This window comes from Diprion similis, chromosome 14 (genome assembly GCF_021155765.1).
Source record: "Diprion similis isolate iyDipSimi1 chromosome 14, iyDipSimi1.1, whole genome shotgun sequence".
NCBI lineage: Eukaryota > Metazoa > Arthropoda > Insecta > Hymenoptera > Diprionidae > Diprion > Diprion similis.
Window position 1 is genome coordinate 7,069,219 of NC_060118.1, and position 26,336 is coordinate 7,095,554.

The window sequence follows — 26,336 nt, forward strand, 5'->3', positions numbered from 1 at the left end:
TCTCCGAATTGACTTGTATGACCGTTTCTAGGCTAATGGGAACCCCAGGAACTCAAAAAACACATTAAAAAAAGCGTAGGACCAACAGCAGAGAAATGACGATGAAAATCTGCAGTTTTTTGGCTGTAACTCTTGATCCGTTGCTCGCAGCGTATTGGGACTGCGCTGAATCGATTTCTCTCGCAAAATTACGTCGGAATAGTGCCCTAAAGAATTAACTGCAGCACTTTTCTGAGTGGTCAAAATTCTCGCCAAAAATCTAAAGGGGTTAGCCTTACTTTTTTTGCGATTTTTGAAGCCGAAAATTTCTGGTCTCCGAATTGACTTGTATGACCGTATCTAGGCTATGTGGAACCCCAGGAACTCAAAAAAAACATTAAAAACAGCGTAGGACCAACAGCAGAGAAATGACGATGAAAATCTGCAGTTTTTCGGCTGTAACTTTTGATCCGTTGCTCGCAGCGTATTGGGACTGCGCTGAATCGATTTCTCTCGCAAAATTACGTCGGAATAGTGCCCTAAAGAATTAACTGCAGCACTTTTCAAAGTGGTCGAAATTTTGGCCAAAAATCCAAAGGGGTTAGCCTTACTTTTTTTGCGATTTTTGAAGCCGAAAATTTTTGGTCTCCGAATTGACTTGTATGACCGTTTCTAGGCTAATGGGAACCCCAGGAACTCAAAAAACACATTAAAAACAGCGTAGGACCAACAGCAGAGAAATGCCGATAAAAATCTGCAGTTTTTTGGCTGTAACTTTTGATCCGTTGCTCGCAACGTATTGGGACTGCGCTGAATCGATTTCGCTCGCAAAATTACGTCGGAATAGTGCCCTAAACAATTAACTGCAGCACTTTTTAAAGTGGTCGGAATTTTCGCCAAAAATACAAAGGGGTTAGCCTTACTTTTTCTGCGATTTTTGAAGCTGAAAATTTCTGGTCTCCGAATTGACTTGTATGACCGTTTTTAGGATAAGTAGAACCCCAGAAACTCAAAAAAAAAAAAATAAAAACAGCGTAGGACCAACAGCAGAGAAATGACGATGAAAATCTGCAGTTTTTTGGCTGTAACTTCTGATCCGTTGCTCGCAGCGTATTGGGACTGCGCTGAATCGATTTCTCTCGCAAAATTACGTCGGAATAGTGCCCCAAAGAATTAACTGCAGCACTTTTCAAAGTGGTCGAAATTTTCGCCAAAAATCCAAAGGGGTTAGCCTTACTTTTTTGCGATTTTTGAAGCCGAAAATTTCTGGTCTCCGAATTGACTTGTATGACCGTTTCTAGGCTAATTGGAACCCCAGGAACTCAAAAAACACATTAAAAAAAGCGTAGGACCAACAGCAGAGAAATGACCATAAAAATCTGCAGTTTTTTGGATGTAACTTTTGATCCGTTGCTCGCAGCGTATTAGGACTGCGCTGAATCGATTTCTCTCGCAAAATTACGTCGGAATAGTGCCCTAAAGAATTAACTGCAGCACTTTTTAAAGTGGTCGAAATTTTCGCCAAAAATCCAAACGGGTTAGCCTTACTTTTTTTGCGATTTGTGAAGCCGAAAATTTCTGGTCTCCGAATTGACTTGTATGACCGTTTCTAGGCTAATTGGAACCCCAGGAACTTAAAAAACACATTAAAAAAAGCGTAGGACCAACAGCAGAGAAATGACCATGAAAATCTGCAGTTTTTTGGATGTAACTTTTGATCCGTTGCTCGCAGCGTATTAGGACTGCGCTGAATCGATTTCTCTCGCAAAATTACGTCGGAATAGTGCCCTAAAGAATTAACTGCAGCACTTTTTAAAGTGGTCGAAATTTTCGCCAAAAATCCAAACGGGTTAGCCTTACTTTTTTTGCGATTTGTGAAGCCGAAAATTTCTGGTCTCCGAATTGACTTGTATGACCGTTTCTAGGCTAAGTGGAACCCCAGGAACTCAAAAAAAACATTAAAAACAGCGTAGGATCAACAGCAGAGAAATGACGATGAAAAACTCCAGTTTTTTGGCTGTAACTTCTGATCCGTTGCTCGCAGCGTATTGGGACTGCGCTGAATCGATTTCTCTCGCAAAATTACGTCGGAATAGTGCCCCAAAGAATTAACTGCAGCACTTTTCAAAGTGGTCGAAATTTTCGCCAAAAATCCAAAGGGGTTAGCCTTACTTTTTTGCGATTTTTGAAGCCGAAAATTTCTGGTCTCCGAATTGACTTGTATGACCGTTTCTAGGCTAATTGGAACCCCAGGAACTCAAAAAACACATTAAAAAAAGGGTAGGACGAACAGCAAAGAAATGACGGTGAAAATCTGCAGTTTTTTGGCTGTAACTCTTGATCCGTTGCTCGCAGCGTATTGGGACTGCGCTGAATCGATTTCTCTCGCAAAATTACGTCGGAATAGTGCCCTAAAGAATTAACTGCAGCACTTTTCTAAGTGGTCGAAATTTTCGCCAAAAATCCAAAGGGGTTAGCCTTACTTTTTTTGCGATTTTCGAAGCCGAAAATTTCTGGTCTCCGAATTGACTTGTATGACTGTTTTTAGGCTCAGTGGAACCCCAGAAACTCAGAAAAAACATTAAAAACAGCGTAGAACTAACAGCAGAGAAATGATGATGAAAATCTGCAGTTTTTTGGCTGTAACTTTTGATCCGTTGCTCGCAGCGTATTGGGACTGCGCTGAATCGATTTCTCTCGCAAAATTACGTCGGAATAGTGCCCTAAAGAATCAACTGCAGCACTTTTCAAAGTGGTCGAAATTTTCGCCAAAAATCCAAAGGGGTTAGCCTTACTTTTTTTGCGATTTTTGAAGCCGAAAATTTCTGGTCTCCGAGTTGACTTGTATGACCGTTTCTAGGCTAATTGGAACCCCAGGAACTCAAAAAACACATTGAAAAAAGCGTAGGACCAACAGCAGAGAAATGACGATGAAAATCTGCAGTTTTTTGGCTGTAACTCTTAATCCGTTGCTCGCAGCGTATTGGGACTGCGCTGAATCGATTTCTCTCGCAAAATTACGTCGGAATAGTGCCCTAAAGAATTAACTGCAGCACTTTTCTAAGTGGTCGAAATTTCCGCCAAAAATCCAAAGGGGTTAGCCTTACTTTTTTTGCGATTTTTGAAGCCGAAAATTTCTGGTCTCCGAATTGACTTGTATGACCGTTTTTAGGCTAAGTAGAACCCCAGAAACTCAAAAAAAACATTAAAAACAGCGTAGGACCAACAGCAGAGAAATGACGATGAAAATCTGCAGTTTTTTGGCTGTAACTTTTAATCCGTTGCTCGCAGCGTATTGGGACTGCGCTGGATCGATTTCTCTCGCAAAATTACGTCGGAATAGTGCCCTAAAGAAATAACTGCAGCACTTTTCAAAGTGGTCGAAATTTTCGCCAAAAATCCAAAGGGGTTAGCCTTACTTTTTTTGCGATTTTTGTAGCCGAAAATTTCTGGTCTCCGAATTGACTTGTATGATCGTTTCTAGGCTAAGTGGAACCCCAGGAACTCAAAAAAAACATTAAAAACAGCGTAGGACCAACAGCAGAGAAATGACGATGAAAATCTGCAGTTTTTTGGCTGTAACTCTTGATCCGTTGCTCGCAGCGTATTGGGACTGCGCTGAATCGATTTCTCTCGCAAAATTACGTCGGAATAGTGCCCTAAAGAATTAACTGCAGCACTTTTCAAAGTGGTCGAAATTTTCGCCAAAAATACAAAGGGGTTAGCCTTACTTTTTTTGCGATTTTTGAAGCCGAAAATTTCTGGTCTCCGAATTGACTTGTATGACCGTTTTTAGGCTAAGTGGAACCCCAGGAACTCAAAAAAAACATTCAAAACAGCGTAGGACCAACAGCAGAGAAATGACGATGAAAATCTGCAGTTTTTTGGCTGTAACTTTTGATCCGTTGCTCGCAGCGTATTTGGACTGCGCTGAATCGATTTCTCTCGCAAAAATACGTCGGAATAGTGCCCTCAAGAATTAACTGCAGCACTTTTCAAAGTGGTCGAAATTTTCGCCAAAAATCCAAAGGGGTTAGCCTTACTTTTTTTGCGATTTTTGAAGCCGAAAATTTCTGGTCTCCCAATTGACTTGTATGACCGTTTCTAGGCTAATTGGAACCCCAGGAACTCAAAAAACACATTAAAAAAAGCGTAGGACCAACAGCAGAGAAATGACGATGAAAATCTGCAGTTTTTTGGCTGTAACTCTTAATCCGTTGCTCGCAGCGTATTGGGACTGCGCTGAATCGATTTCTCTCGCAAAATTACGTCGGAATAGTGCCCTAAAGAAATAACTGCAGCACTTTTCAAAGTGGTCGAAATTTTCGCCAAAAATCCAAAGGGGTTAGCCTTACTTTTATTGCGATTTTTGTAGCCGAAAATTTCTGGTCTCCGAATTGACTTGTATGATCGTTTCTAGGCTAAGTGGAACCCCAGGAACTCAAAAAAAACATTAAAAACAGCGTAGGACCAACAGCAGAGAAATGACGATGAAAATCTGCAGTTTTTTGGCTGTAACTCTTGATCCGTTGCTCGCAGCGTATTGGGACTGCGCTGAATCGATTTCTCTCGCAAAATTACGTCGGAATAGTGCCCTAAAGAATTAACTGCAGCACTTTTCAAAGTGGTCGAAATTTTCGCCAAAAATACAAAGGGGTTAGCCTTACTTTTTTTGCGATTTTTGAAGCCGAAAATTTCTGGTCTCCGAATTGACTTGTATGACCGTTTTGAGGCTAAGTGGAACCCCAGGAACTCAAAAAAAAAATTCAAAACAGCGTAGGACCAACAGCAGAGAAATGACGATGAAAATCTGCAGTTTTTTGGCTGTAACTTTTGATCCGTTGCTCGCAGCGTATTGGGACTGCGCTGAATCGATTTCTCTCGCAAAATTACGTCGGAATAGTGCCCTAAAGAATCAACTGCAGCACTTTTCAAAGTGGTCGAAATTTTCGCCAAAAATCCAAAGGGGTTAGCCTTACTTTTTTGGCGATTATTGTAGCCGAAAATTTCTGGTCTCCGAATTGACTTGTATGACCGTTTCTAGGCTAATTGGAACCCCAGGAACTCAAAAAACACATTGAAAAAAGCGTAGGACCAACAGCAGAGAAATGACGATGAAAATCTGCAGTTTTTTGGCTGTAACTCCTAATCCGTTGCTCGCAGCGTATTGGGACTGCGCTGAATCGATTTCTCTCGCAAAATTACGTCGGAATAGTGCCCTAAAGAATTAACTGCAGCACTTTTTAAAGTGGTCGAAATTTTCGCCAAAAATCCAAACGGGTTAGCCTTACTTTTTTTGCGATTTGTGAAGCCGAAAATTTCTGGTCTCCGAATTGACTTGTATGACCGTTTCTAGGCTAAGTGGAACCCCAGGAACTCAAAAAAAACATTAAAAACAGCGTAGGATCAACAGCAGAGAAATGACGATGAAAAACTCCAGTTTTTTGGCTGTAACTTCTGATCCGTTGCTCGCAGCGTATTGGGACTGCGCTGAATCGATTTCTCTCGCAAAATTACGTCGGAATAGTGCCCCAAAGAATTAACTGCAGCACTTTTCAAAGTGGTCGAAATTTTCGCCAAAAATCCAAAGGGGTTAGCCTTACTTTTTTGCGATTTTTGAAGCCGAAAATTTCTGGTCTCCGAATTGACTTGTATGACCGTTTCTAGGCTAATTGGAACCCCAGGAACTCAAAAAACACATTAAAAAAAGGGTAGGACGAACAGCAAAGAAATGACGGTGAAAATCTGCAGTTTTTTGGCTGTAACTCTTGATCCGTTGCTCGCAGCGTATTGGGACTGCGCTGAATCGATTTCTCTCGCAAAATTACGTCGGAATAGTGCCCTAAAGAATTAACTGCAGCACTTTTCTAAGTGGTCGAAATTTTCGCCAAAAATCCAAAGGGGTTAGCCTTACTTTTTTTGCGATTTTCGAAGCCGAAAATTTCTGGTCTCCGAATTGACTTGTATGACTGTTTTTAGGCTCAGTGGAACCCCAGAAACTCAGAAAAAACATTAAAAACAGCGTAGAACTAACAGCAGAGAAATGATGATGAAAATCTGCAGTTTTTTGGCTGTAACTTTTGATCCGTTGCTCGCAGCGTATTGGGACTGCGCTGAATCGATTTCTCTCGCAAAATTACGTCGGAATAGTGCCCTAAAGAATCAACTGCAGCACTTTTCAAAGTGGTCGAAATTTTCGCCAAAAATCCAAAGGGGTTAGCCTTACTTTTTTTGCGATTTTTGAAGCCGAAAATTTCTGGTCTCCGAGTTGACTTGTATGACCGTTTCTAGGCTAATTGGAACCCCAGGAACTCAAAAAACACATTGAAAAAAGCGTAGGACCAACAGCAGAGAAATGACGATGAAAATCTGCAGTTTTTTGGCTGTAACTCTTAATCCGTTGCTCGCAGCGTATTGGGACTGCGCTGAATCGATTTCTCTCGCAAAATTACGTCGGAATAGTGCCCTAAAGAATTAACTGCAGCACTTTTCTAAGTGGTCGAAATTTCCGCCAAAAATCCAAAGGGGTTAGCCTTACTTTTTTTGCGATTTTTGAAGCCGAAAATTTCTGGTCTCCGAATTGACTTGTATGACCGTTTTTAGGCTAAGTAGAACCCCAGAAACTCAAAAAAAACATTAAAAACAGCGTAGGACCAACAGCAGAGAAATGACGATGAAAATCTGCAGTTTTTTGGCTGTAACTTTTAATCCGTTGCTCGCAGCGTATTGGGACTGCGCTGGATCGATTTCTCTCGCAAAATTACGTCGGAATAGTGCCCTAAAGAAATAACTGCAGCACTTTTCAAAGTGGTCGAAATTTTCGCCAAAAATCCAAAGGGGTTAGCCTTACTTTTTTTGCGATTTTTGTAGCCGAAAATTTCTGGTCTCCGAATTGACTTGTATGATCGTTTCTAGGCTAAGTGGAACCCCAGGAACTCAAAAAAAACATTAAAAACAGCGTAGGACCAACAGCAGAGAAATGACGATGAAAATCTGCAGTTTTTTGGCTGTAACTCTTGATCCGTTGCTCGCAGCGTATTGGGACTGCGCTGAATCGATTTCTCTCGCAAAATTACGTCGGAATAGTGCCCTAAAGAATTAACTGCAGCACTTTTCAAAGTGGTCGAAATTTTCGCCAAAAATACAAAGGGGTTAGCCTTACTTTTTTTGCGATTTTTGAAGCCGAAAATTTCTGGTCTCCGAATTGACTTGTATGACCGTTTTTAGGCTAAGTGGAACCCCAGGAACTCAAAAAAAACATTCAAAACAGCGTAGGACCAACAGCAGAGAAATGACGATGAAAATCTGCAGTTTTTTGGCTGTAACTTTTGATCCGTTGCTCGCAGCGTATTTGGACTGCGCTGAATCGATTTCTCTCGCAAAAATACGTCGGAATAGTGCCCTCAAGAATTAACTGCAGCACTTTTCAAAGTGGTCGAAATTTTCGCCAAAAATCCAAAGGGGTTAGCCTTACTTTTTTTGCGATTTTTGAAGCCGAAAATTTCTGGTCTCCCAATTGACTTGTATGACCGTTTCTAGGCTAATTGGAACCCCAGGAACTCAAAAAACACATTAAAAAAAGCGTAGGACCAACAGCAGAGAAATGACGATGAAAATCTGCAGTTTTTTGGCTGTAACTCTTAATCCGTTGCTCGCAGCGTATTGGGACTGCGCTGAATCGATTTCTCTCGCAAAATTACGTCGGAATAGTGCCCTAAAGAAATAACTGCAGCACTTTTCAAAGTGGTCGAAATTTTCGCCAAAAATCCAAAGGGGTTAGCCTTACTTTTATTGCGATTTTTGTAGCCGAAAATTTCTGGTCTCCGAATTGACTTGTATGATCGTTTCTAGGCTAAGTGGAACCCCAGGAACTCAAAAAAAACATTAAAAACAGCGTAGGACCAACAGCAGAGAAATGACGATGAAAATCTGCAGTTTTTTGGCTGTAACTCTTGATCCGTTGCTCGCAGCGTATTGGGACTGCGCTGAATCGATTTCTCTCGCAAAATTACGTCGGAATAGTGCCCTAAAGAATTAACTGCAGCACTTTTCAAAGTGGTCGAAATTTTCGCCAAAAATACAAAGGGGTTAGCCTTACTTTTTTTGCGATTTTTGAAGCCGAAAATTTCTGGTCTCCGAATTGACTTGTATGACCGTTTTGAGGCTAAGTGGAACCCCAGGAACTCAAAAAAAAAATTCAAAACAGCGTAGGACCAACAGCAGAGAAATGACGATGAAAATCTGCAGTTTTTTGGCTGTAACTTTTGATCCGTTGCTCGCAGCGTATTGGGACTGCGCTGAATCGATTTCTCTCGCAAAATTACGTCGGAATAGTGCCCTAAAGAATCAACTGCAGCACTTTTCAAAGTGGTCGAAATTTTCGCCAAAAATCCAAAGGGGTTAGCCTTACTTTTTTGGCGATTATTGTAGCCGAAAATTTCTGGTCTCCGAATTGACTTGTATGACCGTTTCTAGGCTAATTGGAACCCCAGGAACTCAAAAAACACATTGAAAAAAGCGTAGGACCAACAGCAGAGAAATGACGATGAAAATCTGCAGTTTTTTGGCTGTAACTCCTAATCCGTTGCTCGCAGCGTATTGGGACTGCGCTGAATCGATTTCTCTCGCAAAATTACGTCGGAATAGTGCCCTAAAGAATTAACTGCAGCACTTTTCTAAGTGGTCGAAATTTCCGCAAAAAATCCAAAGGGGTTAGCCTTACTTTTTTTGCGATTTTTGAAGCCGAAAATTTCTGGTCTCCGAATTGACTTGTATGACCGTTTTTAGGCTAAGTGGAACCCCAGAAACTCAAAAAAAAAACATTAAAAACAGCGTAGGACCAACAGCAGAGAAATGACGATGAAAATCTGCAGTTTTTTGGATGTAACTTTCGATCCGTTGCTCGCAGCGTATTAGGACTGCGCTGAATCGATTTCTCTCGCAAAATTACGTCGGAATAGTGCCCCAAAGAATTAACTGCAGCACTTTTCAAAGTGGTCGAAATTTTCGCCAAAAATCCAAAGGGGTTAGCCTTACTTTTTTTGCGATTTTTGAAGCCGAAAATTTCTGGTCTCCGAATTGACTTGTATGACCGTTTCTAGGCTAATTGGAACCCCAGGAACTCAAAAAACACATTAAAAAAAGCGTAGGACCAACAGCAGAGAAATGACGATGAAAATCTGCAGTTTTTTGGCTGTAACTCCTAATCCGTTGCTCGCAGCGTATTGGGACTGCGCTGAATCGATTTCTCTCGCAAAATGACGTCGGAATAGTGCCCTAAAGAATTAACTGCAGCACTTTTCTAAGTGGTCGAAATTTTCGCCAAAAATCCAAAGGGGTTAGCCTTACTTTTTTTGCGATTTTCGAAGCCGAAAATTTCTGGTCTCCGAATTGACTTGTATGACCGTTTTTAGGCTAAGTGGAACCCCAGGAACTCAGGAATAACATTAAAAACAGCGTAGAACCAACAGCAGAGAAATGACGATGAAAATCTGCAGTTTTTTGGATGTAACTTTTGATCCGTTGCTCGCAGCGTATTAAGACTGCGCTGAATCGATTTCTCTCGCAAAATTACGTCGGAATAGTGCCCCAAAGAATTAACTGCAGCACTTTTCAAAGTGGTCGAAATTTTCGCCAAAAATCCAAAGGGGTTAGCCTTACTTTTTTAGCGATTTTTGAAGCCGAAAATTTCTGGTCTCCGAATTGACTTGTATGACCGTTTCTAGGCTAATTGGAACCCCAGGAACTCAAAAAACACATTAAAAAAAGCGTAGGACCAACAGCAGAGAAATGACGATGAAAATCTGCAGTTTTTTGGCTGTAACTCTTGATCCGTTGCTCGCAGCGTATTGGAACTGCGCTGAATCGATTTCTCTCGCGAAATTACGTCGGAATAGTGCCCTGAAGAATTAACTGCAGCACTTTTCTGAGTGGTCGAAATTTTCGCCAAAAATCCGAAGGGGTTAGCCTTACTTTTTTTGCGATTTCTGAAGCCGAAAATTTCTGGTCTCCGAATTGACTTGTATGACCGTTTCTAGGCTAATTGGAACCCCAGAAACTCAAAAAACACATTGAAAAAAGCGTAGGACCAACAGCAGAGAAATGACGATGAAAATCTGCAGTTTTTTGGCTGTAACTCTTGATCCGTTGCTCGCAGCGTATTGGGACTGCGCTGAATCGATTTCTCTCGCAAAATTACGTCGGAATAGTGCCCTAAAGAATTAACTGCAGCACTTTTCTAAGTGGTCGAAATTTTCGCCAAAAATCCAAAGGGGTTAGCCTTACTTTTTTTGCGATTTTCGAAGCCGAAAATTTCTGGTCTCCGAATTGACTTGTATGACCGTTTTTAGGCTAATTGGAACCCCAGGAACTCAAAAAACACATTAAAAAAAGCGTAGGACCAACAGCAGAGAAATGACGATGAAAATCTGCAGTTTTTTGGCTGTAACTCTTGATCCGTTGCTCGCAGCGTATTGGGACTGCGCTGAATCGATTTCTCTCGCAAAATTACGTCGGAATAGTGCCTTAAAGAAATAACTGCAGCACTTTTCAAAGTGGTCAAAATTTTCGCCAAAAATCCAAAGGGGTTAGCCTTACTTTTTTTCCGATTTTTGTAGCCGAAAATTTCTGGTTTCCGAATTGACTTGTATGATCGTTTCTAGGCTAAGTGGAACCCCAGGAACTCAAAAAAAAACATTAAAAACAGCGTAGGACCAACAGCAGAGAAATGACGATGAAAATCTGCAGTTTTTTGGCTGTAACTCTTGATCCGTTGCTCGCAGCGTATTGGGACTGCGCTGAATCGATTTCTCTCGCAAAATTACGTCGGAATAGTGCCCTAAAGAATCAACTGCAGCACTTTTCAAAGTGGTCGAAATTTTCGCCAAAAATCCAAAGGGGTTAGCCTTACTTTTTTTGCGATTTTTGAAGCCGAAAATTTCTGGTCTCCGAATTGACTTGTATGACCGTTTCTAGGCTAATTGGAACCCCAGGAACTCAAAAAACACATTAAAAAAAGCGTAGAACCAACAGCAGAGAAATGACGATGAAAATCTGCAGTTTTTTGGCTGTAACTCCTAATCCGTTGCTCGCAGCGTATTGGGACTGCGCTGAATCGATTTCTCTCGCAAAATGACGTCGGAATAGTGCCCTAAAGAATTAACTGCAGCACTTTTCTAAGTGGTCGAAATTTTCGCCAAAAATCCAAAGGGGTTAGCCTTACTTTTTTTGCGATTTTCGAAGCCGAAAATTTCTGGTCTCCGAATTGACTTGTATGACCGTTTTTAGGCTAAGTGGAACCCCAGGAACTCAGAAATAACATTAAAAACAGCGTAGAACCAACAGCAGAGAAATGACGATGAAAATCTGCAGTTTTTTGGATGTAACTTTTGATCCGTTGCTCGCAGCGTATTAAGACTGCGCTGAATCGATTTCTCTCGCAAAATTACGTCGGAATAGTGCCCCAAAGAATTAACTGCAGCACTTTTCAAAGTGGTCGGAATTTTCGCCAAAAATCCAAAGGGGTTAGCCTTACTTTTTTAGCGATTTTTGAAGCCGAAAATTTCTGGTCTCCGAATTGACTTGTATGACCGTTTCTAGGCTAATTGGAACCCCAGGAACTCAAAAAACACATTAAAAAAAGCGTAGGACCAACAGCAGAGAAATGACGATGAAAATCTGCAGTTTTTTGGCTGTAACTCTTGATTTGTTGCTCGCAGCGTATTGGGACTGCGCTGAATCGATTTCTCTCGCGAAATTACGTCGGAATAGTGCCCTGAAGAATTAACTGCAGCACTTTTCTGAGTGGTCGAAATTTTCGCCAAAAATCCAAAGGGGTTAGCCTTACTTTTTTTGCGATTTTGAAGCCGAAAATTTCTGGTCTCCGAATTGACTTGTATGACCGTTTCTAGGCTAATTGGAACCCCAGGAACTCAAAAAACACATTGAAAAAAGCGTAGGACCAACAGCAGAGAAATGACGATGAAAATCTGCAGTTTTTTGGCTGTAACTCTTGATCCGTTGCTCGCAGCGTATTGGGACTGCGCTGAATCGATTTCTCTCGCAAAATTACGTCGGAATAGTGCCCTAAAGAATTAACTGCAGCACTTTTCTAAGTGGTCGAAATTTTCGCCAAAAATCCAAAGGGGTTAGCCTCACTTTTTTTGCGATTTTCGAAGCCGAAAATTTCTGGTCTCCGAATTGACTTGTATGACCGTTTTTAGGCTAAGTGGAACCCCAGGAACTCAGAAAAAACATTAAAAACAGCGTAGAACCAACAGCAGAGAAATGACGATGAAAATCTGCAGTTTTTTGGATGTAACTTTTGATCCGTTGCTCGCAGCGTATTAGGACTGCGCTGAATCGATTTCTCTCGCAAAATTACGTCGGAATAGTGCCCCAAAGAATTAACTGCAGCACTTTTCAAAGTGGTCGAAATTTTCGCCAAAAATCCAAAGGGGTTAGCCTTACTTTTTTTGCGATTTTTGAAGCCGAAAATTTCTGGTCTCCGAATTGACTTGTATGACCGTTTCTAGGCTAATTGGAACCCCAGGAACTCAAAAAACACATTAAAAAAAGCGTAGGACCAACAGCAGAGAAATGACGATGAAAATCTGCAGTTTTTTTGCTGTAACTCTTGATCCGTTGCTCGCAGCGTATTGGGACTGCGCTGAATCGATTTCTCTCGCAAAATTACGTCGGAATAGTGCCTTAAAGAAATAACTGCAGCACTTTTCAAAGTGGTCAAAATTTTCGCCAAAAATCCAAAGGGGTTAGCCCTACTTTTTTTCCGATTTTTGTAGCCGAAAATTTCTGGTTTCCGAATTGACTTGTATGATCGTTTCTAGGCTAAGTGGAACCCCAGGAACTCAAAAAAAAACATGAAAAACAGCGTAGGACCAACAGCAGAGAAATGACGATGAAAATCTGCAGTTTTTTGGCTGTAACTCTTGATCCGTTGCTCGCAGCGTATTGGGACTGCGCTGAATCGATTTCTCTCGCAAAATTACGTCGGAATAGTGCCCTAAAGAATTAACTGCAGCACTTTTCAAAGTGGTCGAAATTTTCGCCAAAAATACAAAGGGGTTAGCCTTACTTTTTTTGCGATTTTTGAAGCCGAAAATTTCTGGTCTCCGAATTGACTTGTATGACCGTTTTTAGGCTAAGTGGAACCCCAGGAACTCAAAAAAAAACATTCAAAACAGCGTAGGACCAACAGCAGAGAAATGACGATGAAAATCTGCAGTTTTTTGGCTGTAACTTTTGATCCGTTGCTCGCAGCGTATTGGGACTGCGCTGAATCGATTTCTCTCGCAAAATTACGTCGGAATAGTGCCCTAAAGAATTAACTGCAGCACTTTTCAAAGTGGTCGAAATTTTCGCCAAAAATCCAAAGGGGTTAGCCTTACTTTTTTTGCGATTTTTGAAGCCGAAAATTTCTGCTCTCCGAATTGACTTGTATGACCGTTTCTAGGCTAATTGGAACCCCAGGAACTCAAAAAACACATTAAAAAAAGCGTAGGACCAACAGCAGAGAAATGACGATGAAAATCTGCAGTTTTTTGGCTGTAACTCTTGATCCGTTGCTCGCAGCGTATTGGGACTGCGCTGAATCGATTTCTCTCGCAAAATTACGTCGGAATAGTGCCCTAAAGAATCAACTGCAGCACTTTTCAAAGTGGTCGAAATTTTCGCCAAAAATCCAAAGGGGTTAGCCTTACTTTTTTTGCGATTTTTGAAGCCGAAAATTTCTGGTCTCCGAATTGACTTGTATGACCGTTTCTAGGCTAATTGGAACCCCAGGAACTCAAAAAACACATTGAAAAAAGCGTAGGACCAACAGCAGAGAAATGACGATGAAAATCTGCAGTTTTTTGGCTGTAACTCTTAATCCGTTGCTCGCAGCGTATTGGGACTGCGCTGAATCGATTTCTCTCGCAAAATTACGTCGGAATAGTGCCCTAAAGAATTAACTGCAGCACTTTTCTAAGTGGTCGAAATTTTCGCCAAAAATCCAAAGGGGTTAGCCTTACTTTTTTTGCGATTTTCGAAGCCGAAAATTTCTGGTCTCCGAATTGACTTGTATGACCGTTTTTAGGCTAAGTGGAACCCCAGGAACTCAGAAAAAACATTAAAAACAGCGTAGAACCAACAGCAGAGAAATGACGATGAAAATCTGCAGTTTTTTGGCTGTAACTCTTGATCCGTTGCTCGCAGCGTATTGGGACTGCGCTGAATCGATTTCTCTCGCAAAATGACGTCGGAATAGTGCCCTAAAGAATTAACTGCAGCACTTTTCTAAGTGGTCGAAATTTTCGCCAAAAATCCAAAGGGGTTAGCCTTACTTTTTTTGCGATTTTCGAAGCCGAAAATTTCTGGTCTCCGAATTGACTTGTATGACCGTTTTTAGGCTAAGTGGAACCCCAGGAACTCAGAAATAACATTAAAAACAGCGTAGAACCAACAGCAGAGAAATGACGATGAAAATCTGCAGTTTTTTGGATGTAACTTTTGATCCGTTGCTCGCAGCGTATTAAGACTGCGCTGAATCGATTTCTCTCGCAAAATTACGTCGGAATAGTGCCCCAAAGAATTAACTGCAGCACTTTTCAAAGTGGTCGAAATTTTCGCCAAAAATCCAAAGGGGTTAGCCTTACTTTTTTAGCGATTTTTGAAGCCGAAAATTTCTGGTCTCCGAATTGACTTGTATGACCGTTTCTAGGCTAATTGGAACCCCAGGAACTCAAAAAACACATTAAAAAAAGCGTAGGACCAACAGCAGAGAAATGACGATGAAAATCTGCAGTTTTTTGGCTGTAACTCTTGATTTGTTGCTCGCAGCGTATTGGGACTGCGCTGAATCGATTTCTCTCGCGAAATTACGTCGGAATAGTGCCCTGAAGAATTAACTGCAGCACTTTTCTGAGTGGTCGAAATTTTCGCCAAAAATCCAAAGGGGTTAGCCTTACTTTTTTTGCGATTTTTGAAGCCGAAAATTTCTGGTCTCCGAATTGACTTGTATGACCGTTTCTAGGCTAATTGGAACCCCAGGAACTCAAAAAACACATTGAAAAAAGCGTAGGACCAACAGCAGAGAAATGACGATGAAAATCTGCAGTTTTTTGGCTGTAACTCTTGATCCGTTGCTCGCAGCGTATTGGGACTGCGCTGAATCGATTTCTCTCGCAAAATTACGTCGGAATAGTGCCCTAAAGAATTAACTGCAGCACTTTTCTAAGTGGTCGAAATTTTCGCCAAAAATCCAAAGGGGTTAGCCTTACTTTTTTTGCGATTTTCGAAGCCGAAAATTTCTGGTCTCCGAATTGACTTGTATGACCGTTTTTAGGCTAAGTGGAACCCCAGGAACTCAGAAAAAACATTAAAAACAGCGTAGAACCAACAGCAGAGAAATGACGATGAAAATCTGCAGTTTTTTGGATGTAACTTTTGATCCGTTGCTCGCAGCGTATTAGGACTGCGCTGAATCGATTTCTCTCGCAAAATTACGTCGGAATAGTGCCCCAAAGAATTAACTGCAGCACTTTTCAAAGTGGTCGAAATTTTCGCCAAAAATCCAAAGGGGTTAGCCTTACTTTTTTTGCGATTTTTGAAGCCGAAAATTTCTGGTCTCCGAATTGACTTGTATGACCGTTTCTAGGCTAATTGGAACCCCAGGAACTCAAAAAACACATTAAAAAAAGCGTAGGACCAACAGCAGAGAAATGACGATGAAAATCTGCAGTTTTTTGGCTGTAACTCTTGATCCGTTGCTCGCAGCGTATTGGGACTGCGCTGAATCGATTTCTCTCGCAAAATTACGTCGGAATAGTGCCTTAAAGAAATAACTGCAGCACTTTTCAAAGTGGTCAAAATTTTCGCCAAAAATCCAAAGGGGTTAGCCCTACTTTTTTTCCGATTTTTGTAGCCGAAAATTTCTGGTTTCCGAATTGACTTGTATGATCGTTTCTAGGCTAAGTGGAACCCCAGGAACTCAAAAAAAAACATGAAAAACAGCGTAGGACCAACAGCAGAGAAATGACGATGAAAATCTGCAGTTTTTTGGCTGTAACTCTTGATCCGTTGCTCGCAGCGTATTGGGACTGCGCTGAATCGATTTCTCTCGCAAAATTACGTCGGAATAGTGCCCTAAAGAATTAACTGCAGCACTTTTCAAAGTGGTCGAAATTTTCGCCAAAAATACAAAGGGGTTAGCCTTACTTTTTTTGCGATTTTTGAAGCCGAAAATTTCTGGTCTCCGAATTGACTTGTATGACCGTTTTTAGGCTAAGTGGAACCCCAGGAACTCAAAAAAAAACATTCAAAACAGCGTAGGACCAACAGCAGAGAAATGACGATGAAAATCTGCAGTTTTTTGGCTGTAACTTTTGATCCGTTGCTCGCAGCGTATTGGGACTGCGCTGAATCGATTTCTCTCGCAAAATTACGTCGGAATAGTGCCCTAAAGAATTAACTGCAGCACTTTTCAAAGTGGTCGAAATTTTCGCCAAAAATCCAAAGGGGTTAGCCTTACTTTTTTTGCGATTTTTGAAGCCGAAAATTTCTCCTCTCCGAATTGACTTGTATGACCGTTTCTAGGCTAATTGGAACCCCAGGAACTCAAAAAACACATTAAAAAAAGCGTAGGACCAACAGCAGAGAAATGACGATGAAAATCTGCAGTTTTTTGGCTGTAACTCTTGATCCGTTGCTCGCAGCGTATTGGGACTGCGCTGAATCGATTTCTCTCGCAAAATTACGTCGGAATAGTGCCCTAAAGAATCAACTGCAGCACTTTTCAAAGTGGTCGAAATTTTCGCCAAAAATCCAAAGGGGTTAGCCTTACTTTTTTTGCGATTTTTGAATCCGAAAATTTCTGGTCTCCGAATTGACTTGTATGACCGTTTCTAGGCTAATTGGAACCCCAGGAACTCAAAAAACACATTGAAAAAAGCGTAGAACCAACAGCAGAGAAATGACGATGAAAATCTGCAGTTTTTTGGCTGTAACTTTTGATCCGTTGCTCGCAGCGTATTGGGACTGCGCTGAATCGATTTCTCTCGCAAAATTACGTCGGAATAGTGCCCTAAAGAATTAACTGCAGCACTTTTCAAAGTGGTCGAAATTTTCGCCAAAAATCCAAAGGGGTTAGCCTTACTTTTTTTGCGATTTTTGAAGCCGAAAATTTCTGGTCTCCGAATTGACTTGTATGACCGTTTCTAGGCTAATTGGAACCCCAGGAACTCAAAAAACACATTAAAAAAAGCGTAGGACCAACAGCAGAGAAATGACGATGAAAATCTGCAGTTTTTTGGCTGTAACTTTTGATCCGTTGCTCGCAGCCTATTGGGACTGCGCTCAATCGATTCCCCCTGCAAAACTACGTCGGAATAGTGCTTCAAAGAATTAATTCCAGCACTTTTCAAAGTCGTCGAAATATACGACAAAAATCCAAAGGCGTAAGCCTTTTTTTTTGGTCATTTTCGGAGCCGAGAATTCTTTGTCCCGGAATTGATTTGTATGACCATCTCTAGAGTCATTCGACCGCCTGGAACTCAGAAAACACATCAAAAAGATCGTAGGACCAGCAGCAGAGAAATGACGATGAAAATCTTGAGTTTCTTGTTCTTAATTTCACAGGTGTTGCTAGCAGCATATTGTGATTGCACTTAATCGATATCGCTTGCACAATCACGTCGGACTAGTTCATGAAAGTCTTGTTTTCATCAACCTCAAATGTCTTTCTATTCCCCACTTATGTCCAAAGGGTTAGCATTATTATCCTTCTAAGCCAAAAACTTCCGTTGCGACTTCGATTTTTAGATGTTACCCTGACTAACCGACGCAGCTGTACACTGTTTGCCTTCAACTCACCCAACACATAACGACAGAACTTATCAATTTCATTAAACTGTTCTAAGGCAACTGCGACCATTGCCCATATTCTGAGACTACAATCGCGAGCATTGATTCCAAAAAGGCAATAATTCTCACGTAGGCTCATTTCGTCCACTAAGAGTCAGTTCACTTCAAGTATGAGACAACGGGTCACCCAGTCGACTTGCCTTATTCTCGGCATTCCATAAGACATTCGTAAACATGAAGTATACAGCATGTCAACTTCAAATCTCGTTCCTTGACAATCTATAGCTATTCAAAAATAGCCAACCTCTCGTCTATTGATTGCGAACAATGCGTCGAAATTTATTCAATCGGACAAAACGTCGATTTTCTGTCGTCGAATGATCGTTTTTCAAGTTTTGTTATGATTTCTGTTTACTTCCGTTTTTCTATTCCCGATCATTCGTCCATTGGTACACGTGCTGTAATTGATTCTGAGACACCTCAATTTTCTCCCTAGACAGACACGTGACGATGTCCAGATTCCACACGTACCCCACGTTTCTATGACTTTATGCATTCAGCCCAATATGGAACGCGCTACACCTGTAGTATAGGCAATCAAACATACGTCAACGCGAGTCGTGAGGTGATTTAATCAGGCGTGGCTTCTACTAAACAGCTATCGAGATATCGATAACAAACTACTGAAACACTGAACCAGCATTACTGATATCGAAACTCACTCGTTTGGCCTAACTTCACATGATGGGCAATCTTCATGCAGGTTCTAAAAGGGGGCCTAGCCTATTTCGAATTAAAAAAGCTTGAGTAATCCCGGATTAATGTATGTCAACTAAGGATCCCTGCAAACAATTCGCGTGCAAGCTGCAGAAGTGTTTAAAAGGTATTCTTGGTATCAATTCAACTCCGTACCGCCAAGTGTTTTATCTCGCCGGTTAGCCTGCCGAAAGAGGTTAGAATTCGTGTTCACCAATCCCATTATTTATCTTTCATATTTTAGAGAACGTTTATCAGCCTGCTCGCTGCGAGGAAGTGATCGAAGAATTACGCCAGTGTTGTATTAAACACTCTACCAAATCCCTCGTTTGCGATGGTATAGACACATCAAAACCCTACGAGCACAATACCGTCGATTACGTAAGACGATTCTGCACCTAAAATTACTCGATATTTAATCAATCGACATACTGTCCAACCGAATTAAATTCCGCCAAAAGACTTTGTTTCGTAAAATTAGAAAATCTAATCCAACCAGTATTTCAGCACATCTATGAAAGACAGATGATTTAAAAATTTGAAATTTCGTTGAGTGTGAAGGTTTCTAATCTCTTTTTCAGCTGTTTATCAAACCTCATAACTCAAGTTATTTATGAAATGAAAAGTATGAAATTGTCTTCCTTCATCGATTCACACGAACTTTGTATGAAGCGTGATTTTGTTTCGCAAATAGATCGACAAAAATTGCAAAGTACCTACCAAGCGTAATTTCAAAGAGGAGAATAAAAAAATTGATCATCTACTGGAAAAACTGTTTAATTGAACTTCGTTTTTCAATTGCAGAGAAAAACTACCAAAAGAATATGAAACCAAAACGTGCAGTACTAGGAAAACGTTCGTGGCTGCAGCGAAATCCGCACATTGGAGTACCACTTATCACAACTGGGTTGCTATTGATATTCTTCAGTCGTCCATTGTACGACGCCTTTCTCAGACCATATCCCGAGGTTCCCATACCACTACCCGAAAGAATATACAAACCGAACCGAAACCGAACGGTTGTTGAACCGCCAACCAATCCATCGTCTTAGTTTTTGTAAATTTGGTCAGTGAGAGTAGCGAAAGTATGGATGTTGTAAACAAGGCTAAGACTCGACTTAGAAAGTATCCAATTTTGTTGGCTCAATGTAAAGATTCAGCAGCAGTTTACGCCAGTTGCGTAGTGAGCAAAGAGAACCTTAGAAAGGGTGACTGCCAAACTGAATTTGAGAAGTTTAAAGCGTGCTTGATCAAAGCTGCTGCCGCATCCAACACTAGATTGTAGTTAACTAGTTAGGTACAGATGTTTATCGACAGGTGAAGCATAATCCCTGATATGTAGCCTCGTTTTGCATTTTAATACATGAAACATTAGCAACGATTGTTTTTTTTTTGTTTTCGTCTATTCAATTTAACTATCACCTCTTACTAATACTTGAAAACCTGAAAGAATGGCAGAAAAACGTTTCGCGCTCCATTGCTGCGCTGCCTTTGCAGCGAGATTAGTTCTTGTCGCCTATTCCAATTTCCACGATAAGAATTTCAACGTCTCATACACTGATGTTGATTATAAGGTGTTTACCGATGCAGCGAGACACATCACCGAAGGTAATTCGCCTTACGATCGCGACACGTATCGTTACACTCCATTTATCGCCATGATTTTGATTCCCAATGTTATCATCTGCCAGGAATTTGGTAAAATCGTTTTTTCCCTCTTTGATATACTGATCAGTATTCTGATAAGGCAGATACTGCTGGGACAAAAGTTTAACGATAAAACATCAAGCTTCTGCAGTTTCTTGTGGCTCTATAATCCTCTGGCGATGGTAATATCGACACGGGGAAACGCGGACTCTTTAGCAGTGTTTTTTGTACTCTTGGTAGCGTACTATTTGCAGAAGGATAATTATTGGCTTGCGGGAATCCTCCACGGATTTTCTATACATCTTAGATTGTATCCCTTAGCTTTTAGCTTGGCGATGTATTTGGCATTGAGAAAATCTAACAGTCTAATCATTTTTCCAAACAAAAAGCAAGTCGCTTTAGTTCTGAGTTGCGTTTTATCGCTTCTCACTTGGACGTCGTTGAGCTACTATTTTTATGGCTATAAATTCCTTTACGAAAGTTTTCTGTATCACTTAATTCGCAAAGATGCTCGACACAATTTCTCTGTGTATTTTTACATGCTTTATCTTTCCGCCAACGAAGCTCCTGGCATATGGCAAAGAGTCTTCACATTCTTACCCCAATTAATTCTACTAATCGGTTTGTCCTTCTCGTATTCCTCAAAACGGAATCTTTCCTTTTCAATGCTAACTCAAGCCATTGTCATGGTAACTTATAATCCTGTTATGACGTCCCAATATTTCTTCTGGTTTTTATCCCTTTTGCCAGTGTGCTTACCTCGCTTAAAAATGAGCATCTCAAGATGTGTGATCTTGGCCTCCGCATGGATCATCGCGCAAAGTATTTGGCTGTTCACTGCCTACTTGCTAGAGTTCAAAGGGTTCAATTCTTTTATCTACATATGGCTAGCCGGACTTTTATTTTTTATCGTTAATATCAAAGTTTTGATCGACGTCATGAATAGTTACCATTCGACTATGGATGATGAAAAAAATCAGTAGGATTTTCAACCAAAATAGTACGTACCTAAAACACATCTTTCGTACGTTCCTTCAAATGGTAGGAAGCATATCGTTCTTATTTATTTAGTTCGATTAATCATTTGTAACTCGTCATTTTCTTGATGTTTCTTGATTTTATTCTTGCAGGAATACAAAATACTTATTTACAGATAGGTTTTTTTTTTTTTTTTTTTTTTTTTTTCTTGTAAATTAATTGCGATAGATTCTTAGTAGGAATTTTAAGTATAATAGTAATGGTAATATCATTATAGTAAATCTAAATTACTAGCCTAGATTTAACCATGAGCAAGGGCATACCTTGGACCATAATCAGAAATATTATTCAAATATCAAGTTAACGTTTTTCGCAGTTTTTCGTTCTCCATCTATTCCGAGAACATAGTCTAGATAATTACAGATCATAGCGATGGCCAGTTCTCATTCCAACAGAATAAATTAACGTTTGTATTTGCATAAAAATATTTTGTAACTGTGCATCGTGTTGTAAGTGTGGAATAAGAAAATAAATTGAAAAATAAAGGATAATCAATTGAAAAAAAAAAAAAAATTTAATTTTCTTTTTCGACGACACACTTCGTTACAAACAGATTTAAAATTTAACAAGTTACAAAGCGGTAAATCAACAAATTGAAATTTCTGAAAACGATCCAATTTTCGTATAATATATGTAGTTTAATTATGTTATATCTTTATATTTACCTATTATTATTATTATTTTTTATGACGATTTCTTGTCTCTACAAAATATTCATTACAATTTTTTTTCTGCAAACGTAAATTAAGAGAAAATCTTACTTTGTTTATTTTATTCAATTACTTTTTTTTTTTTTTTCTAATTTTATTTTTTCTTGTTAAACAAACATCACCGTTACATCGGAAACAAGAATAATAAAAGTGAAACAAAGAGAGTCAGAGGCACGCATAATTTTATACGTTTACTCTGCCTTTTTTTATTTTTTTATTTTTTTTCTCAATTTTGCTACACGACGTCGACGCGAGTTTATATATATATATATATATCTATATATATCATATATATGTATGACTATGTACATATATATATATATATATATATATATATATATATATATATATATCACTCTGAGAAAGACGATTAAATACATATCTTACAAATATGTACAACAGTCCGATTACAGTAACTTACCGTGAAAACTGATTTCTTATTTTTTTTCCCAATATTCTTATCTTTGCATTGTTAACGATATATCAAGGGGATTTTTTTTTTTTTATTAAAATATACATGCAAGTGATTCTCTCGTTCGTGTATAGATGAATATGGCATGAGATGAATAAAATAAGAACAGTACAGATTATACATTATTTAATGAAAAATATATAAAATAATGGCTATATCGTAATAGATTAGTCATTTGTAGATGCATACTTTATTCAAATGCTTATATAGACTATAAATAATAATAATAATAATAATAATAATAATAATAATAATAGTAATATTAATACAAACGAAAGTATAGAGAAAATATTATAATTGCAAAATAATGTACAGAGTTGTTTTGAAGTACCACAGGAAACAAATGTTGTATTGCAAATGAGATAATAAAATATAAAATAGAATAAACAAAATTATGCAAACTTATGTTGACATTAAAAATATTTAAAACAAATTAAAGCACTCTGTGATTATGTTTTTAAACTAACAACTATACATATAGGTATATTGTATATGTACGTATATTTATGCATGCGCGCTTGTATGTCACGTCAGGAAAATTATTACATAATAAAACACATAAAATATAAATTCTCTTTGGCAACAGAAAAAGTATGTATTCCAGCCTCCGCTTCAAACCGACAATAATTAAAATGTTCGTTCGGAGGCGTATTAGTATAATTAGAAAAAGATTCAACTTCCTAACGCGTAGATGAATATCGGTATGGATTCTTTTATAATCCACATGTGACAAAACAACAAGAAAAATAATAATAATAATAATACCGACTGGTTTGAATCGAGTGCGACGAAGGTAGCAGAGAAAATTGCTACGCGAAAAAACAGAAAAATTCTTTGATTATTATAGCGTTGGCGAAAAGCTAATGGCATAAAATAATTGGGTATTAACGAAGAAAAGAATCGGTAGAAACGATTCAAATGCTTGAAGATGTGAATAATAATAGAAAAATGAAATAAAGTAAAATAAGAAATTATTGGCACACCGTCGTACTTAAAGTAATTCAACACCTGAACTGCTTTATGACGATTCGTTTCAAACTCACGGAATATACCGTAATGATAATTATAATTACAGTAATCGAACGAATCGGCTAACACCTCTGAACGGTGTTTTCTTTTTGTATTACACTTTACATATACCTATGTATTTACATGCATAGAGGAATTATCCAAATTTAAAACGGTAATTAACTTCTGCGAGTAGGTTATAAAGTGTGAAAAAACGTGATAGACATAACAGAAGTTATTTACACAATTGGATTGAGTAATTGATACTTGTTATTATTATTATTACTGAAAAATTGACGTAGTTTTATGTTTAGAACAGAGCAGTCGGGTTGCTCTTGAAAAAGCAACAGCTTTTTTCAATCCTTCATGCACCAAAAGTTTTCAAACCCTTACGTTATCCTATAATATTTACACACCACTCTTATTTCTTACGCATGTACGAATACACATTTTACATATTATACAAATTATGAAAACGTGACTTCGTACATGCGTAATAACTTATTATACAATGTCTATATAGGTCTTGTTATCAATAGAGTATCAATGATAATCTGCGTTAATTACAATGCAAAATTAGATATTAATTATTATTACCTACACGCTATTATTATATTTTTGTTTTCTTCTCATGATTATTACACAGTTATTTGCATATTTTTGCTTCCTTTTTCTTTTCGTTATTACAGATTTATTTCAATTACGTTTCTTTTCGCTTTTTCTTACCTTCGTCTAGACCTGAGGTGCAAAGTTCACTGAACGTGGAAAACTAGTATTATACAAAGTTGCGTTTTGTAATTATTGAAGAAAGAATGAACTTCGATTTCTATTCATAGTATTGATATGTTAACTTTATGAATATGTTGCATGTAAAGTCGGAAAACGAATTCAACATTTCGATCTAAGCTTGATTAGTTTCAGAAGCTTCGTAAGTTAATTATCGCACAGCATATTCAGTAGAAAAGTTAATATTTATGTATCGTCGATGAAAATGAATGATAACAAACATTTCAATTTTCAATAAAGTTACACCGAGATTTGTAATAAAATACTTCAACATTGCTCTCCTCTACATAATACACCGTCGATAATTGATATATTTGTCATTGTCTCGTAGCAAAAGATCGGTACAACTCAATCTAATTTCATCCGTTACCGAATCAATTGCCATACTACAAACTGCATTCCAGTTAAACCAAATTTTTACTTTGCGCAAAAGGAATGAAACAATTAAACAATACATCAGATATAAAATTCAAAAGATTGATTGTACTGATCTCTGGTTATTTTTTCAATATAAAATATCTTACGTTAAATTCCGTTCCCTAGTTATACAGATATTGATCGTTAAAAAGTGTAATGTAAAGTAAGTGGCGAACAGTCTTTCTTTTTTTTTTTTTTTTCAATGTATTCTTCTTTCTTTTGTCGAAAGTAATGATGCCTAATATTTTTAACAATAATTTTCATGATCGATAAAAGCGTGTAGATGAAAGATTATCGGCGATGCACTGTTTTTCAAAGTGTTACATACACCGATTTCATTTTCTATAGAAGAAATCGTCTAGTGGATTTACAATATTATACGGTGAGTCGTAAGATTTCGAAATACTAATTTATTTATGTATTCGAAGTTGTCGGTTCCCTTCTTTCATGGTTTTTTTTTTCTTTTTTTTCTCAAGCAAGCTTTAAGGAGACTTTATCACGTAGTATTAACACATCACAAACACTTAGAGAGAATGCCGGAAAAATGATGCGAATATATTATGTAGATATTATATTATTGAATTGCGTTGTTAAAATAAATCTTTTTAATCATTGCTCACTGTCGGATTGTTGAAGAGAAATTAATTGTTTTATAAATTTTCTTTCTCCTTGAAAAAATGATATTTTTTCTCAACTTTTTTTTTCGGAAAGGAGAAATAAGTTTTTTGTTTTTCATTGAACTTCGAAAATTTCTATCTCTGTAAAATTAAAATTACATATACTCAAGATTTTTCACACGTGTAAGCAAATTTCACTAAAGTCATTCTTCTCCATAAAATTCAAAATTTTTGAACGTACTATATAATATTTCAATATCTTTTCTGGTTTGTTTTTTTTTTTTCTTTTCTTTCTTTTTGACTTTTTTCATTTGTTAATTACCATTATTATTCCTACCATGTACAAACAAAATCTGATCTTTGATCAGATATTTCATTAACTATAGATAAGTTCTATAATGGGTCTCTGTGTGTGTGTGTGTGTGTGTGTTTGTGTTTGTGTTTGTGTGCGCGTACACGATAATTCAGCAATATTGTAACGCTATATTTTAATTAGATTCCGTTGTTTTATTTATTCATTCATATTGTTTTGTTTTTTTTCGTTTTTTTTTCCAACCTTTTCTGCCATTTTTTCTTATCTTTATTTAAGATTTTTTCTATTATATACGTCTGAGAAATAGTTTCAACATCGAGAAAAATATCAGATATATTATATTTTCTAATCGTTCAGTCAAATTCGTTAAAGAGTATTCAGTATCAATATTATTACAATATATAGTTACAGTTAATAGACAAAAGGTTTCATTTCCCCCTATAAAACATTATTTCTCCTACTTAACGTAATGATGTTTAAAACGGAGATTGAATGACATATTATCATAATTTTTCAACTTTTCTAATCTGTGTAATCTCGTTAATCGATTTGAAAAAAAAAAAAAAAAAAAAAACAATACAAAAAAACATTTTAACATGGCTTGATCACTTTTACTAGTATCGGATACGTTTTATCTTTTTTCGATTAGTCTGCGTAAAATTGAAAAATGTTTTTTTTTTCCAACAAGTATTTTCTATTTTTTCATATTTTGAATTCATTGATTATTTTGACGG

The 26,336-nt window shown here is 38.2% G+C and overlaps 2 protein-coding genes across 2 annotated transcripts; both read left to right on the top strand.

Annotated features, from left to right (window-relative positions):
• The first annotated feature begins 18,575 nt into the window (after positions 1 to 18,575).
• Positions 18,576 to 19,569, top strand: LOC124414739 (cx9C motif-containing protein 4). The gene is made up of 3 exons (XM_046895781.1): positions 18,576 to 18,721; positions 18,839 to 18,975; positions 19,399 to 19,569. The coding sequence occupies exons 1-3, from the start codon at positions 18,664 to 18,666 to the stop codon at positions 19,420 to 19,422; spliced, it is 219 nt and encodes a 72-aa protein (XP_046751737.1). The 5' UTR covers positions 18,576 to 18,663; the 3' UTR covers positions 19,423 to 19,569.
• A 315-nt stretch (positions 19,570 to 19,884) lies between these two features.
• On the top strand, positions 19,885 to 21,649 carry LOC124414738 (GPI mannosyltransferase 1). The gene has a single exon (XM_046895779.1). The coding sequence runs from the start codon at positions 20,046 to 20,048 to the stop codon at positions 21,222 to 21,224; it is 1,179 nt and encodes a 392-aa protein (XP_046751735.1). The 5' UTR covers positions 19,885 to 20,045; the 3' UTR covers positions 21,225 to 21,649.
• Positions 21,650 to 26,336: the final 4,687 nt, after the last annotated feature.

Coding starts and splice junctions, on each gene's coding strand:
- LOC124414739 (XM_046895781.1), top strand. CDS start 18,664: ATGTCAACTAAGGATCCCTGCAAACAATTCGCGTGCAAGCTGCAGAAG. Junction 18,722..18,838: donor GCTGCAGAAGTGTTTAAAAG/GTATTCTTGGTA, acceptor TTCATATTTTAG/AGAACGTTTATCAGCCTGCT. Junction 18,976..19,398: donor AGCACAATACCGTCGATTAC/GTAAGACGATTC, acceptor TTTCAATTGCAG/AGAAAAACTACCAAAAGAAT.
- LOC124414738 (XM_046895779.1), top strand. CDS start 20,046: ATGGCAGAAAAACGTTTCGCGCTCCATTGCTGCGCTGCCTTTGCAGCG.